We start from the raw sequence: 16350 nt of genomic DNA, 5'->3' as shown, positions 1-16350 counted from the left end.
CCTCTACGAAAATATTGATTTTCTTAATTGATCCATGAGAGAATAATTTAAAAATCGATTAAAATATAAATATTTATGAAATATTTATAGATATTGACAATTGGTTATAAAAATTGATTACTAAATCTCGATACATAATAAATATAAAATAATTTTTTGCATAATTAAAAAGAAAATACAGAGTGTGGAAAATCGTATATTTATACGTTGCAAAACGGTGAGATAAATTCTAATAACAAAAATAATCAATTACTATGGCATCGAATATCTATTATTTAACATCAATTATTGTAGTATGCATTGTTCGTCGGTTGTCCGTGGCGAAGAATCTATATCCTTAGTAGCTAAAAGTCCTTTTGTACTTTCGGCTTCTTTCATCCAAATCTGTACCTGTTGATCGACAATATTATATAAATATTTCTCGCAAAATTTGATTCGATAAACTAAAATAAAATGTCTAGTAAGTCCAAAACATATCTATATCAAAGTTGAATTTTAATTCACTAAGAAATGATAGTAGCGTTTTAACCTATTGCCAGATGATTTTAATTCAAGTTAAAAACTTAAAATCAAATCTGACGGAAACGTAAAACGCTACTGCACTTCAGTTGCTTATATCACTAATGTAATAAATTGTAGCACAATTAAACAAAATTAAACAGTAAAATTGCAATACTTTCATGTTAAATTGTTATTCACATATAATATATTATATATCTCTACTGCTTTATTTTTGTGTGTGCTTAATCATATCAATGATAATATATGGCCCGCCCTCATGCCAAAACCATGAATATGCAAATTTTCTTCAATTTCGTTTTTCTTTGTGAAATTTATTTTGTGAATCTAAAGTATCGTAGGCTCTGAAGCTCTGTAAATACAAAATCAAGTAGTATAAAATAAATTCATGGCATAAAGAGGACGATAATCCTCATCTATTTTATGAGTATTTTCGAAGTTATTATTTTGAATTTTTTCACGTTAAAGTCGCTAATGTCTAACATTATTTTTAGAATTTTCTCAAAAATATTTTTTTGCCGAAAAAATATATATATTGTTCAGATATAAAGTTTTGGAATTCCTATATTTTGTTTGTCTAAAGGTTAATTCAAAGAATTATTGTAAGTAACAGACACAAAGAAGACACGAAAGATATGAGAAAGAAGAAACGAGAGATAAAAATGATAGCTTAGGATTATCTTGAAATTATCTTGAAATTAAGGCACACAATAGAGAAAATATTAGGAAGAAGAATTTGGAATTATTTTACTTCAAACAAAGGAACGAAATGTAGGTATTAGTTATTCTTAATTCTTCATTTTTAATTCATGATACGTTAATACATCCCACATTTTCTTATTCTGAAATTAAATAATTCCAATTTTCTATTCCTAATATTTTCTCTATTGTGCATAGAGCTAAAGCAGCTTTTAGCTATTTATTATTAAGAACATTTATTCACACTAGAAAGTAAAAGTATGTATTTTCTAATCTAATCACCTGTTTATGTAATAAATCTCTTCTTCGGCCCAACGGTTCCTTACCCAAAAGAGATACAAGTATACCTAAACAGGATTGAAATTTTTCTAAAGCCAAGGCATAGCTGCCTTCAGCAAGATACTGTTCAGCAGCTTCTCCTATTTCAAGAGCGTCCGTCATACCTGAAGTACTTTTGCTGAGACATCCTACGATAAAAACAATGGCTGTCGTTCATGATTTATGATTCAAGGTTATGAGTTAAAAAGTTGGAATTATTATTTTTAGGAATCTTGGTACTTTACTGCAGTCCATGTGGAATCATGATTTCAGAAACAAGAGATCGTATTTTTTTCTAGTACATTAAAAAAAATTAATTGTTTCTCACGTGTCATTACTCCCATAGATAGCATAGAAATGGTTGAGTAAAATATATCGAAAACTCTTCTTTAGGGAGATTAGTAAATAATTCTGTTCACAAATTAATAAATCTTATTCAACCATCATCGCAACATTTAAGTGCAATGCATATAAATTAAACTATATGTATTTAAATTGCAGGATAATATTGAACGTAGAAGATAATAGGAGATATAATTCATCTTTTTTTTTTTATAATATGAATAATATCATGTAAAAAAGGAACTTATTTTAATATATATTAAAAAAAATGTTATAAATAATTACTTGTTTTTGATGCCATAATCTAACACGGCTTCAGTGAGAAAATAAAATTAATAACATTAATATTCCTAATTTGTTGCATTTACATAATAGTAAAAAATAATCAAATACGTAAAGTTTCTAGAAATAAGTTCTGTACTTAAAATATTTTAATATGATACAAACGCAATTCGTTATACGCGAATGCTGAGCTTCTCTCTAAGGACGGAGTTCTTTGCAAATGTGAAGTATTTCCTTTATTTTCGGAAGACGGATGTTTTTCATCATTATCGTCTCTAAATGCCACTTTAAGCGTTTCTGCTCTCCTTATGTAATCATTCACACGATGTCGTAATATTTCTTTTCGTTTTAAATCGTTTTCATCTAACAAAGTAATTTACAATAAATTTATAAATAATATGTATTTGTAAAAACTTTAAAAATTTTAACCGAAAGTCGTCAATCATCTATAAATGAATTACAAGTTTTATATGTGATCGTTCTTACTTATCAAAATTGGAATAAAATATCTAAGAGCCTCGCAGTAAAGATAAAATGCTTCCTTCGCATTTTTATCAGCATCCGCTTCAACAGCTTTATGCACCAACGCCGCTGCCTTATCATAATTTTCTTTCGCAGGCGCGTGCTCTAGGTCCAAAAAATCGTGCGCGAAAAATTCGTCGTACGTTATCCGATCGCTAGGATTATGCTTCAATAGAGCCATGAGTAAATCTTTGCACGTCATCGACACATGAGCCGCCTTCGGTATCTACGAATAATGTTAATTATTCTAGAAATAACAATCTACGAAATAACATTCACGGATGACTCATGATTAAAAATTACGTTTAGCATACGCGAATTAATGTACATAATATTTATACGACGCTGATCAAATTAACAGTCTTTGCACATTATTAAATTACTTATTTAATGCGACATCGTATAACGATGGCGGCAAAACTTTTCAAGTTTTATCAAATTGACGGAAAGAAGAAACGAAGGGCCAACGCAAAGTGACCTAAGTCATAGGTCGAAACATTTGCAAACAATTTTTTGTGAATTGTAAAATATACACTGTTATTTATCGCATTTCTACCTTACGTTGACTGTTTCCCTTTTCTTTCTTTAATTTTTTTATTTAATGTATTACAAAACACAAAAATACATATCTTACGCGTACCTAGTAACTCTATTATCCGAAAGGTAATTGTAGTCACTCCATAGACCAAGATCCCGCTCGACAAGTGACTACAATCACTCTTTGTACCGAAAGAGTTAACACGATTCGTGCAATAAATAAAAAAACCCGAGGTGGGAGAAAGAAAATGATTGGGGATTTTAAAAAAGCAAGCTGTATATATTTGCAGGTTTAAGTAAAAAAAGTTATCACAAATTAAGTCACCTCTATAGGTCGACAATCTTTGATTTTTTCTGCTAGTTCCTGAAAGCTACTGCTAGAATACGGAGCTTTCCCGAAAAGGCACTCGTACATGATCACCCCGACACTCCACAGATCGACGCGAGCGTCGTATTTGTGCTTCAACAGCATTTCGGGCGCCATGTAAAGAGGCGAGCCGCGTATCGCAAATTTGTGTTCCGAATTCGAAAGGTATTGTGCAAAACCGAAATCTGAAATAGCGCGGAATAAGTAAATCGCCGTTGCATATTATTTTGTTAAAATACAAGTTTCAAATTCTTTCAAAAAAAGAAGAAAAGAGAAAAAAAGGAAATGTACTGATCACCAACCTCCAACTTTAAGCACTAGTTGGGGTTTTCTCATCAATAATAAATTCTGCGGCTTGAGATCCATGTGACAAACATTGTGATCGCGCAGATATCTCAACGCCAGTGCAAGTTGTTGCAAAAACCTCCGACAAATGTTTTCGGGCAGCTTGTGTTTTCTCTTTATAAAACTCGATAAATCTCCACCGTCGCAGTATTCCATGACGATGTATATATTCCTATTCATAGGTTTTTTTTTCAGAAAACAAGACGTTCGCACAGTGATCAAAGTGATTTCTTGTTTCAAACATTGCGATTAATCTAATTCATTCTGGACATTTTCTTAATAAAGTATAAAATATCGTAAAATCTCGTGTATAACGTACCCTTCGTCCCAGAAGAAATCTTTCATCTCTACGATGTGTTCGTGCTTGAGGACATTCAACAGCTTGATTTCCGTCAGGAGATTGTCGATTGCTGACTTAGAGAGCGTGCCTTTATCCACGCATTTGATAGCAACTATTTCTCGACTCTTGTCCTAAATCATTGAAAAGCAATAATTTAAAAAATTTCAAAATCTGTAACTGTAGTGTTAAATCTTTATGAAAAAATTTAAAATATCTTTTTTTATAAAACCATAACGATATATTTCATGTTCGAGAAATTGTGTAATATCAAATATTTTTAGAAAAAATATCTCTACTAATATTTTATTGTAAAATGTCTCGTACAATTTTCGGAATCATGTGTCATTTGAAAGTTGAATATCAAAAAAAGCAAATCTGTCACAGTATTTAAATTACCATGTAATGCTACCGCGGCGATAATTTTTTAATTTATGTTTTTGTAAATTATATACACGAAAAATATATGAAAATATATAATGTGACAATATAAGTAAACCCAAACACATATAGGCGTAGAACTGCACATTTCCGACAATAACTATAATACTACTGTCATTATGAAAATACATGCTGTTTTCGATCCGAACTTTAAATCTGCACGTACCTTCTTAAATGCTTTGTACACAGTCGCGTAGCTCCCGGTGCCAATTTTTTCCAGCAGGCAATAATCACTCACGGTGGGCAGACTCATTTTTTTCATAGGTGGTCCAATTCGTCACAATATTAACAGTTAAACGTTAGATTAGTCTTAAAGACTTATCGTGACAATACAACTTTCGTCTTATCACCCGTTGCTTGAGTGCGTCAATTTACTCACATATAGGCGTAATCACGTGTCAATCAACAAAAATTCTAGATTTACTATTTGGACAATAAATCATTATGCTACAGAAATTATTGTACAATTATCTTTAACAAAAATTTCAAATTTCTCTTTTATAATTTTACAAAGAATATATATATCAATATAAATAAGATACATATAAGATTAATAATTTATTTATTTTAATTATATATATATTTTTTCTTATAATATATATATTCTCTTTTAATATATGTTATTTATTCCATTAAACGATTCCTTAATTTTGTAATATCAAAAACGAAAAGTCATCCCATACAACATGTATTGCAATGTTTTTTACTCAACTCCGCTAAAGTAAAAGAATTAAAATAGTAAAATTTACAGAGCAGTTAAGTCATAAATATACAAACATAAATGCTTGCAATCGATATAAATCCGGCATATTTAACATTGATGCCGTGAAAAATGCAAGCAATTATCATGCCTCAATTGATACGAAAGAAAACACACAAGTATCATTTTAGCGCTCTTCTCTGGCATCAGAATCGAACTTTACCGAATTCCACTTAAATGTCTAATTGTAAACAATACATGAAGCGTTCGTGTACATTTAACGCGATGTCGCGTGGTGTTGCGTGTCAGCTGTGTGCGCGATACACGCGAGGCCAACTCCACGGCGCTCGTGAACGAGAATTAGCACGACGGAGTTAGCGCCACTCATTCACGGAACGGCAGTTTGTAGGCAGCCGTTTTTCGATTCCTTTTGGCGTTCGCGAATCGGTCTATCTCGCGCCGTTCCACCGCGGAGATATCTTTCACGCGAAATTTCTCGTACAATCTCCGCCAGGCGCACTCTCATCTGTCGGCTACGGCGTCGCGATTTGACGAGTTCGGGAGAAACGGCGGCATGCTCGTCGTTCAATAGCCTGAAGATATCCGATGGCGCGCGCCATCGTGGACGTGGCAGCAGTGCTTCAGCTAAAGACCCGTTCAAGGCTTTCTTTCATGGCGAATGGTGCGTTACTTGGTGATTAATTCGCGCGAACACTTTCCTCGTGTATCAAACTAGCTACGCGGCATGTGTCGCGATGGGCGAAGATAATCGCGTGCCCGATATTTGCGAGACGTGATCTCGTGGCTCAGTGTTTGCAGTGATGCCCGCAAGTGTGATATCGAGTATCGCGCGCATCCGTGGATACTCGAGTTACTGACTCTGTTTCTTTCTTTGTCTCGACGAGATGCAAACAATACAGTTTTAGCGAGTGTATAGATGAACGGCGACTGGGCGTTTTACAGTTTTCGTTTATCGTGTGATTTATCCGAAACACAAGTTTAACGGACAGTTCGGACACGCTATCAGCAAGTTGGTGAAAATTTCTGTTTACAAAGAAATACGTCTGGCAGTCCGACGTTTCCTCGCGCGCACTAGAGACTAGGTCACGAACGAATCTTTGAAACATTAATGCATCATCGTGCCTTTTTATAACGCGTATTAATTGGCGAATCCAAATTGCAACACGCTCGTCCTTCGCGCGTGTATTTATATCGTGCACGAATCGCAGCAGATTCCTTCGACATTCTCCGATCGCTTTTAAAGAGCCTATCACTTCGCTCTCGATATCTCGGTGTAGCTTTACGTCTGTAATTTGTCGAGCTTTAAAACAGCCTCCTTAATATTACCAATACACAATCTCTCAATTTCTTCGAAACACGTTGTTATTGGCCGTTCGGCCAATAAAATTTCGTGATTTGCCGATCGAGCGACGTCTTCGTCCGCCGTTTTCGCCGTGAGATTAGCCATTAGTGCGTTAGCCGCCGGAGTCGTTTCGGATGTTTTGGCAGCTGATTTTGTTCTCTTTCTTTTTCCGTCACAGAAACGTTTGAAAATTTTTCAATCTTCTCCACCGCTGAAGAGGTTAAATATTATCGCGGTGGGCGATTTCGCAACGCGTTAACAGCAGTGCGTCTCGGAGAGCTCGTCTTTCCCGTCTTTCTGCATGCTTTATTCGGAAAGTACCAGAGAACGGTGACGTCATGTACTGAAACAAGCTGTTTTCTCGTAGCAGGTGCGCGTGTCGAATTTTTGAAATTGTAAATTGTACGCACAACTCGTTCAAATCACTTATTATTACCACACTGTGAACGTACAAAGCTGATTTCGGAGTAGATCTAAATTTGCCGAGCATACATTGTGTGAAAGTGAACATTGCTATGATACGATGAATTTGTGTTGTATCACATTAATACATTAATAGCTTATAATGTGCATTTATGTCTCAATCGTGTATATACGCTTGTATTAGTATATAGAAATCGTATAGAATGAGATATTGACTGAATTATCACAGCGCAAATCAATTCCTGCAAATTCTTTGTATCCAATGTGCTGCGTGTATAAGTGCAGCATACATTAATTGAGAAAAGGACAAATATCAGTGTAGATTACTTGTTAGTTTGACACAACAATATGGATTCCGAAGAAGAAACACTTTACGATGACGTCGACTCTGGTAATGAGTCCAGTGGCGACGATGTTGACTTTGCCATGGAAATAGAATCTGGTAATCCACGCGAGCGGGCTACCGATGTCGATGAATATCCCTTTGAAGTACTTTCCACGGAAGAGATTGTACAGCACATGGTTGATTCTATAAAGGAAGTCAACACTGTTGTCGAAGTAAGATTCTCTTTACAAATGATAGTTGTTTATGAATAGAGCAAACTTTTTTAAGAAAACATTTCACATATGCATTAACGTACAGATACCAGCAACGACTACACGTATTTTATTAAATCATTTTAAATGGGATAAAGAGAAATTGATGGAACGTTTTTACGATGGCGATCAAGAAAAGTTATTCGCTGAAGCACGTGTCATTAATCCATTTAGAAAGGGTCCTTTAATAAGCAGAAATCGATCCTCTCAAAGTTCTCTGGTAGATACATGTAATTGACTATGTACTTATATTTTATTAACAAATTGTGTAATAAAGATTGTATATATGTTTACATTGTCTGACAGTCCAAAAGAACGACAAATGGAACAGAGGAATGCGGAATCTGTTTTATGATCCTGCCATCTTCAGTAAGTTTACATAATTTTTGTGAAATCTGTAAAAGATAAAAAAGTATAATTTTTTTTTTAATTATTAGATGATGACTGGTCTCGAGTGTGGACATCGTTTTTGTACTGGTTGCTGGGGCGAATATTTGACGACTAAAATTATGGAGGAAGGAGTTGGACAAACAATTGCATGCGCTGCTCATGCTTGTGACATTTTAGTTGATGATGCCAGTGTTATGCGGCTTGTCAAAGATTCCAAAGTTAAACTAAAATATCAACACTTAATTACTAACAGCTTCGTAGAAGTAAATATTTAACGAATACGATTGAATATGTATATATTAAATATTATAAATATTCATCATGTTTCTCTCTTTCTTACAGTGTAATAGGTTATTGAGATGGTGTCCCTCTCCCGATTGTAACAATGCTGTTAAAGTGCAGTATGTAGAAGCAAGACCTGTTACTTGCAAATGCGGACATATTTTTTGTTTTCATTGTGGTGAAAACTGGCATGATCCTGTAAAATGCCATTTACTCCGTAAATGGATCAAGAAGTGCGATGATGATTCCGAGACATCAAATTGGATCGCTGCTAATACAAAAGAGTGTCCCAAATGCAACGTTACTATCGAGAAAGACGGTGGGTGTAATCACATGGTTTGCAAAAATCAGAATTGTAAAACTGAATTTTGTTGGGTGTGTCTTGGACCTTGGGAGCCACATGGCTCCAGCTGGTACAACTGTAATCGTTATGATGAAGAGGAAGCTAAAGTAGCCAGAGATGCGCAAGAGAAATCCAGATCAGCTTTACAGAGATATTTATTTTATTGCAATAGATATATGAATCATATGCAATCACTGAAATTTGAGAGTAAATTGTACGCCAGTGTGAAGGAAAAGATGGAAGAGATGCAACAGCATAACATGTCGTGGATTGAGGTATGTGCAACAATAATAATTAAACAGACTCGCTTGAATTTATCAACAGACAGATTTATGGTTGATTTATTTTTCAGGTACAATTTTTAAAAAAGGCAGTTGACATTTTGTGTTCCTGTAGACAGACTCTTATGTACACTTACGTCTTTGCTTATTATGTGAAAAAGAACAATCAGTCTGTGATCTTTGAAGATAACCAAAAGGATTTAGAGAGCGCCACAGAGTGTCTCTCTGAATATCTTGAAAGAGATATTACGAGCGAAAATCTTGCAGACATTAAACAGAAGGTTCAGGATAAATATAGGTGAGAATTACGTGTCATTCATATTATTAGAAAATAAGATGTTATATAGATGTTATATTTATGATTATAATTTTTTTTTAAAGATACTGCGATAGTCGAAGAAAAGTGCTTTTAGAACATGTCCACGAAGGGTATGAGAAAGAATGGTGGGACTACAAGGAATAGAGAATTTTAACTAGTTTTATTTCTTGGGGTGTGACACAAGTTCTCTTCCTTCCCACCTCTGCCCCAGCTGTGATAAACCAAGAAAGAGCTAATAAGAGACAGAAATGGAGCATGTCACAAAGTGATAAATGTGTTATATGCACTGTGGCCACCACATATAATGTCGTTTATGATGAATATTGAAATCGATCTATTAAAATTTCATCCGATCATCAACAAGTTGATTGGACAATATTTTGATTTGCGCTTGCTGTGTGTTGTATATTATTGTAGATCATTGATCCTTGATAAAAAAAATGCCCTATTGTTTTAGATAACTGTAAGAAGATTAGTTATATTAACAAATGCGCCGCGTCATTAATATCAGACATGCGTTGTAATACAAAATTACTCGACTAAAAGTTCACTTATATTTTACTTGACATATTTTATCGATACTTGTCGATTGTACGCTTTTTAAATCCTAAGAACTTATTAATTTTCTTCCCATTATAATTTTAAGGATAGCTGTTTAAAATGTAAAACAAATCAGGTACAACTAAGATGAATTTATCTGAACTGTTTTGCTCTATTTTGGACCACGATACGTCCAGGCTACAACTGCCAATCTTTAAGAAACACTAAATTACCATATGCGTATCGTCAGTGCTATGTAATCAATTTTTAATGGTTGAGTTTTCCCTGCTCTTGCTTGTGTATTGTTTCAAGAGAAAGTTAAATATATTTTAAAATATCTTGTGCAAGACAGTGAAAATATAGCCAGTTTTCTCTTTTTCTCCTGTGTATATCTTTTTTTATAAATGAATTATTTGATGCGTCGGTTAATTATATTCATACTGACATTACGCAGTTTAAAGGGGGCCAAGTTTGTGATATCTTTCACATATGTATACCATATTTCATCTCTATGTAAAAATAGGACACCTTACAGATTGTCAAATTGTAAAAAAAAAGATACGTTATAACACAACTGTTTCTCTTTTCATAAATTTAACATCATAAATTTAACATCTTAAATGAAACATTCTTAATTTTATATTTTTCGATTTTTTGTTAAATCTTGATTTTAAGCATAGATATATTTTGCAAGTAGTTCATAATTATACCCAAATTTGTATATATTTTTAAATATTATCGCATCATATCATGATCAAAATAATGACTCTACTCCTATGTAACTTTTTAACGAAATATTCTCAACTTAAATATGGATATGTTGTATGCATAACGCTGACGATATGTTTTATATATATTATTAGCTGTATGTACATTACAATGATTACTTATTATTGTCAATACAAATGGAAAATGAGATGAGTTCCATTTTTGTACAGTTAGTATGATACAGATATTCACAAGATAAATATATAATATTTAAACATAGTATAATGTCAGTAATAGGAAAGTAAAAGTAGAAAATTTTGAAAATTTATTAAACAGAAATTGTTGATTCTTGCTATTATGCACGTTAGGATCTGAAATAAAAGTTGAAATGCAGTTGTTTTCTGTACAGTCGTAAAATTTGATTAGGTGTAAGGAAAATTGTTAGATATGATCGTCAGAAATTCTCCTCTAGTTTGCGATTTTGTAATCTATATTCATACCCAATTCATCTTTACGATATATACATATGTATATGCATATATATATATGTTATATGTATGTATGTATGTATGTATGTATGTATGTATGTATGTATGTATGTATGTATGTATGTATGTATGTATGTATGTATGTATGTATGTATGTATGTATGTATGTATGTATGTATGTATGTATGTATGTATGTATGTATGTATGTATGTATGTATGTATGTATGTATGTATGTATGTATGTATGTATGTATGTATGTACGTATGTATATCCTGTGTAAAAATAAAACTCGTAAATGTTCAAAATTTCTTGTACATAACCTGAACTTGAGCTTATGAGCCGATTGTAAGTCTTCGTATTCACGAAAATATATGGCGTATATAAATTTAAAAACTATTTAGCTATCAAACTATCAAAACATATCTAAAAGAAAAGCATTATAATCAATTATGCAGACGTTTAATTGCATTTTAGTTAAAATAGATTGTAAATTTGTGTCAAGGATTTCCTTATCTACTTATTTTGTTATTTAAGAATATTTCATAAACGACAAAACTTACGCAGTAATAAAAATAGACTATATTTTACTAGCAAAGTGTAATATATAGGAAAAATTTGGCTTTACGTAGTTATAAGCCAGTATCGTACATTATTATCTCTATCAGATTCCTGTAAGGATAAATTTCTCATCATTGTTTAATGTTGTCCTTTGTTAACATTACAAATACATAATATATATATATAACAAATATATACATGATTACTTGAATTTAAGTTGGAATTTCGTTACTGCGCTTGTACTTTTAAATTCAAACAGCGGTACATCCGAAAAGGAATATCCGCAACGGTTTTGTATAATATTCCTCAGCGTTTACTCTCTCAGTTCAGATCAAAGTGAATAAGCAAAAGATCCGCGTCTGTGTGTGAAAGAAACAATTATTCGTTTTCGAGATAAAATTGGTTGATATAATATTCCTTAGTGTTTACTCTCTCAGTTCAGATCAAAGTGAATAAGATCCGTGTCTGTGTGTGAAAGAAACAATTATTCGTTTTCGAGATCAAATTGGTTGATTATATATATATGTACACACACTGTAAATCTTAAAAGTGATTTAAATCTCGGTAATATCAGTAATATGAAGATATGTACGATGTTGAAAATAACCATTAATATATTTCCTTGACAAAAATGTATTCTTCTCTTTAGTTAAGAAATAAAGAAACGCAAGTTGTCATCCCAGCATTCTATTATGCGTGTGAGTGTGTGTGTGTGTTTATATCATTGGTTTATATTTACATGTTTATCATGTATTCAAAATGATTATAATTGAAATTCACATGTGTAAGATTCAACGAGTCCCAATATTTCTCATGTAACTTCCTTTAAATAAGTACATTATTTTAAGTAAAATCCACATGTAAAAGTAGTTATATTACTAATTATAATATTCAAAAACTGTTAATTTGTGTAACATATTCTACAGAAAAAAAGCTAGATTCGTTATTTTCAAACCAATGTATTTATTAATATTGTGAACAAAAATATTGTTAATCTCATTTTCCATTCTCCATTATCTGTAATTTTACATAGATATGGTTACAAAGATTGTTCATTGCAATAGGAATAATAATTGTTTTTTTATGGAGTTATTATTTTTGATTATTTTGCAAACATATATACATTAAAAGTTTACAGTATTCTGTAATGATTAAGGCTGACCCCCTTTGACACATGACATAATGCAACAGTATATTAAAACTTATCATTTACAATTTATGATACATTAAAAACTGACGATATGGACTTAATGGTTCTCCAAAGAAAAAAAAAAAAGAAAAACAAATTTCCTTACATCATATCAGTAAGTTTCCATATTATTTTGCTTGTAATAGTTCAACATAATTGATTCATAAAACTAGATTTAAATTTTTATAACAGCAACTTGTGCTCTATCCTATAAATCTTTCATTGATAGTAACATTTGATAGTATATAAAAAATTACTAAATTTTATTAAAAACAAAAAATAATAATGCACGTATGTATTCTTTTAATCAAAAAATGAGAAATTACATTATAAATTTTTTATATTTTACATTGTATAAGATTAAAAAATTGCAAAATTGATTGATAAATCAATTATCTTTCTAGCAAGTATTCCTTTTTAATATCTCTTCCTTCGATAATGATTACAAGATCATTATTTTATAAAAGTATTTATTCTGAATATGCATATAAAATTTTTGCAAGTGTAATAGAATATATCAACATATAAGAAAGTAGCCATTATCTGAATATATATCACGGTATAGTTTGTAGTAGTCATTACTTTTTTATCGATATTACATATCTCTTAAAGTTTAAATACAGATGTGATCAATTTTGAAAAAAAAATATTTAAAAAATTTATTATTTAAAAATATCTCTACCTAAAATAAATTATGAATAAATAGATTATGTCTACCTAAATTCAATAAAATTTAGAGATTCTTCTTCTTCATATAAATTTCTAAAATTTCTTCAATTTTGAGTATTATTAGAAATTACATTAATACCAAGTGTTCACATTGTAGAATTAAATAAGATATTCTGTCCACTAATTTCACTAGTTTGTTACAAGATATTGCAATAGGAAACTAGCGTCATTGTCTGTCGCTCATATTATGTATGTTGGCTGGAGTTATATAAAAAGTAGGACGAGTCTAAACCGAGTGACATTGATATGAAAATTATGTGTGTCAACGCGTTGAAATATCTTTTGTTAATCTTGTTTCTCGTATAGACGTAGCAAGCGTTCCATCTGAATCAAATTGCTCCAATGTCCGTGTAAAATGCAACATTGTGCGTACATCATAGAAATCTATTCACATTTTTTTTCAAGTGTCCTCGTAGAACATAAGTACGCAAAAACTTTTTGGATAAGACATACTGAAACCACACGATCTTGCAAAACTCCATCACGAAGTTACCGACAAGATCGTGGCGATTAATCCAAGAGTGGCTCCGGTCATTAATAGACTCCTCCAAATTGCTCCGCTAATTTCTTCCGCCACAGGATACTCCACGCATAATTGTTCCTGTAAAAAGACAGCACAGGGGTATGTACATTTTGCAAACCTTACGCATCTTTCAAAGGCGAATATGCGCGTACTCACCCACCCGCCGTAGCCTTTAATGAAGTGTGTTATGTTTTCACCCACGTATCTCGAAATGTAAAGTGGCAGTTTCTTTTTAAGACTATGCATTCTTCTATCTCTCGCCCATAAGGCTAATCTGCCCATGAAAGCATATAAGCAAACAATTCTAGCCCACGTGATAACGCCGTGTAAAAATAACTCATTAGCAACTCCCATAAATGTTTCATACGCAGTGTCCGGGACTACATTTAGACGATTCACCATACTCGTAAAGAGAATACTGTGCTTGTTGAGCATTTGATACACATTATGCCTCATGCTGCGAGACACTGAATCCTGTGACATTTGATAGATATCCTCTTTCAACAAATACCGTATTACATCGTTGGCCAGACTCTCCGCTGTCGATTCTATGGAATCGTCGTGAATATTGTACCGAGGCGGTGAGCTTAATTGTGGAAAAAGGTGTTGCAGTCGAATCTGAAAGACAAAATCAATGATATCGATTAATTTGAATTTTGACAATTAAAAGTGTTACATTGTAAAACACGACAAGTCCGATATTTAAATTTCTCCCCCATTTCATTTTGAAAATGTGGCCGTGGGGCGAACATTTCGAAAATTAGGACGTCGATGATTAGACCGACGCAAACGTAACTGATAAGTCGATATATCGCCGACACGATATGATACCTGACACATTTCGAAGAAAGACATAGCGCGGTTGGCAGCGCCGACCGCATATCTGCAGACACCGTCCTCGTTGTCGTCGGCGGCAACGGCGGCAGCAGTGGCAGCGACTCGCTCGTTCGACGAATTCCTGTTACCGGGGGGATCGCATTCCAGAATGCCGCCCACTCTGGAATGCAGCTCTCCTCGCACCGACGTACCCTGCTCCTCCCCTCCTCGCTCCGCGCCGAGAATCTCATTGTTCGTCATTGTTCCGTCGTCGCCGGCCATCCTCTCTCACGCTCAGGTTGAACTGGAGAAATCGTATATAATTGTGTTCCTATTCCTGGTCCTCGTGCGATTCACGCAGTTTCCTGAGATTATCGTTATCACGCACCGAGCTCTTGCATCTCGCGCCGCTGCTCTTCTTCGAGATCGCTGCGTGAATCGATCGCGCGCGCGCGCGCGCGTGTGTGTCGAACGATGCGCCGGGATGAACGAGCGCGTGTGTGCTCTTTCAAAAATTTTAGCCAATGTCCGACCCAACCGATTCCGACCCGGCCGACCAACCAACCAGCCTGCCTGCCAGCAGCGACAAAACGCTCCGCTCTCTACTTTCCCGCGGCCATTTCTGAAGCCGATCAAGCCGATGCCAAGAAGCCGAAACCGCGCCGCGCCGCTCCTTCTCCTTCGCTCCGCGTCACACTTCCAACTTTTCTCTCTTTCTCGTCGTTCCGCTCTCTCGGCCTGCCGATGTCGCCGACCAACCAACTCACGAATGTTTCTCACATCACTACCACTGCCGCTTATCTCTCGACTCTCTGCCCCACTACGCGCGCGTAACGCCGAGTACTACATGACGTAGCTCAGTGTCCCTCAATTTTGATATTCGATCGGAATTTAATTTAACTTGCGAGTGAAAGACATTGCATTTTGACAACATTTCACTTTCGACAAGTGAAAAATGTTGCTTGCTAATTCAAGTTCCAAACTGTCTTGATCTAACTTAACCTAACCCTAACCTAAAATTCTCGTCTCGATCTAAAATTATACACGAAAAAATCTATTTAAATAAATAATGTTAACGGTGTATCAAAAAGTAAAAATATCGCTTGTAAAAACAACAATTTTGTGTATCGCAGATAGTATCGGCAATGTGACATTTGCTTAAAAGATATTGCACTATATTGTTCCGGTTTACGAAATCGAATACAAGAATTGAGAGTTCCTGACATAAACGCGGGGCAACGCTGAACGATCATCGACGATACTCACACCAGCGCGTTTTACGTCTGTGCGCGCCACACCGTCGCACACTATCGTACTGACTCTCTATGGATCATTCACGTTTCCGCCCCACCACCGCGCCGCTCCGACACGTGCACCGTGTATATACACG

The 16350-nt window shown here is 34.1% G+C and overlaps 3 protein-coding genes across 5 annotated transcripts; 1 reads left to right on the top strand and 2 right to left on the bottom strand.

The window, feature by feature from the left end:
- Positions 1 to 180: 180 nt before the first annotated feature.
- Positions 181 to 5768, bottom strand: Aduk (Another Drosophila Unc-51-like kinase). Of its 3 annotated transcripts, XM_012364932.2 has the most exons (9): positions 5633 to 5768; positions 4876 to 5132; positions 4251 to 4402; positions 3889 to 4103; positions 3545 to 3771; positions 2647 to 2908; positions 2326 to 2523; positions 1501 to 1685; positions 181 to 390 (listed from the first exon to the last, which is right to left on the bottom strand). In XM_012364932.2, exons 2-9 carry the CDS (start codon positions 4969 to 4971, stop codon positions 286 to 288), a joined length of 1440 nt encoding a protein of 479 aa, XP_012220355.1. In that variant the 5' UTR covers positions 4972 to 5132; positions 5633 to 5768; the 3' UTR covers positions 181 to 285. The 3 variants fall into 3 exon arrangements, with proteins under 3 accessions (XP_012220355.1, XP_012220354.1, XP_067203282.1); XM_012364931.2 differs by having other exon boundaries at positions 4876 to 5695; XM_067347181.1 differs by lacking the exon at positions 181 to 390 and adding an exon at positions 397 to 871 and having other exon boundaries at positions 4876 to 5695.
- Positions 5769 to 7543: 1775 nt separating this feature from the next.
- ari-1 (E3 ubiquitin-protein ligase ariadne-1) lies at positions 7544 to 10324 on the top strand. The gene is made up of 7 exons (XM_012364929.2): positions 7544 to 7753; positions 7839 to 8012; positions 8099 to 8161; positions 8230 to 8445; positions 8525 to 9082; positions 9160 to 9386; positions 9470 to 10324. Exons 1-7 carry the CDS (start codon positions 7544 to 7546, stop codon positions 9549 to 9551), a joined length of 1530 nt encoding a protein of 509 aa, XP_012220352.1. The 3' UTR covers positions 9552 to 10324.
- Positions 10325 to 12646: 2322 nt separating this feature from the next.
- Positions 12647 to 15948, bottom strand: LOC105671058 (bcl-2-like protein 1). The gene is made up of 3 exons (XM_012364920.2): positions 14976 to 15948; positions 14301 to 14762; positions 12647 to 14222 (listed from the first exon to the last, which is right to left on the bottom strand). Exons 1-3 carry the CDS (start codon positions 15240 to 15242, stop codon positions 14103 to 14105), a joined length of 849 nt encoding a protein of 282 aa, XP_012220343.1. The 5' UTR covers positions 15243 to 15948; the 3' UTR covers positions 12647 to 14102.
- Between the last annotated feature and the right edge of the window lie 402 nt (positions 15949 to 16350).

This window comes from Linepithema humile, chromosome 1, assembly GCF_040581485.1.
Source record: "Linepithema humile isolate Giens D197 chromosome 1, Lhum_UNIL_v1.0, whole genome shotgun sequence".
NCBI classification, from domain to species: Eukaryota; Metazoa; Arthropoda; class Insecta; order Hymenoptera; family Formicidae; genus Linepithema; species Linepithema humile.
The sequence above is the reverse complement of the archived record's forward strand: the minus strand, read 5'-3'. Positions and strand labels throughout refer to the sequence as shown.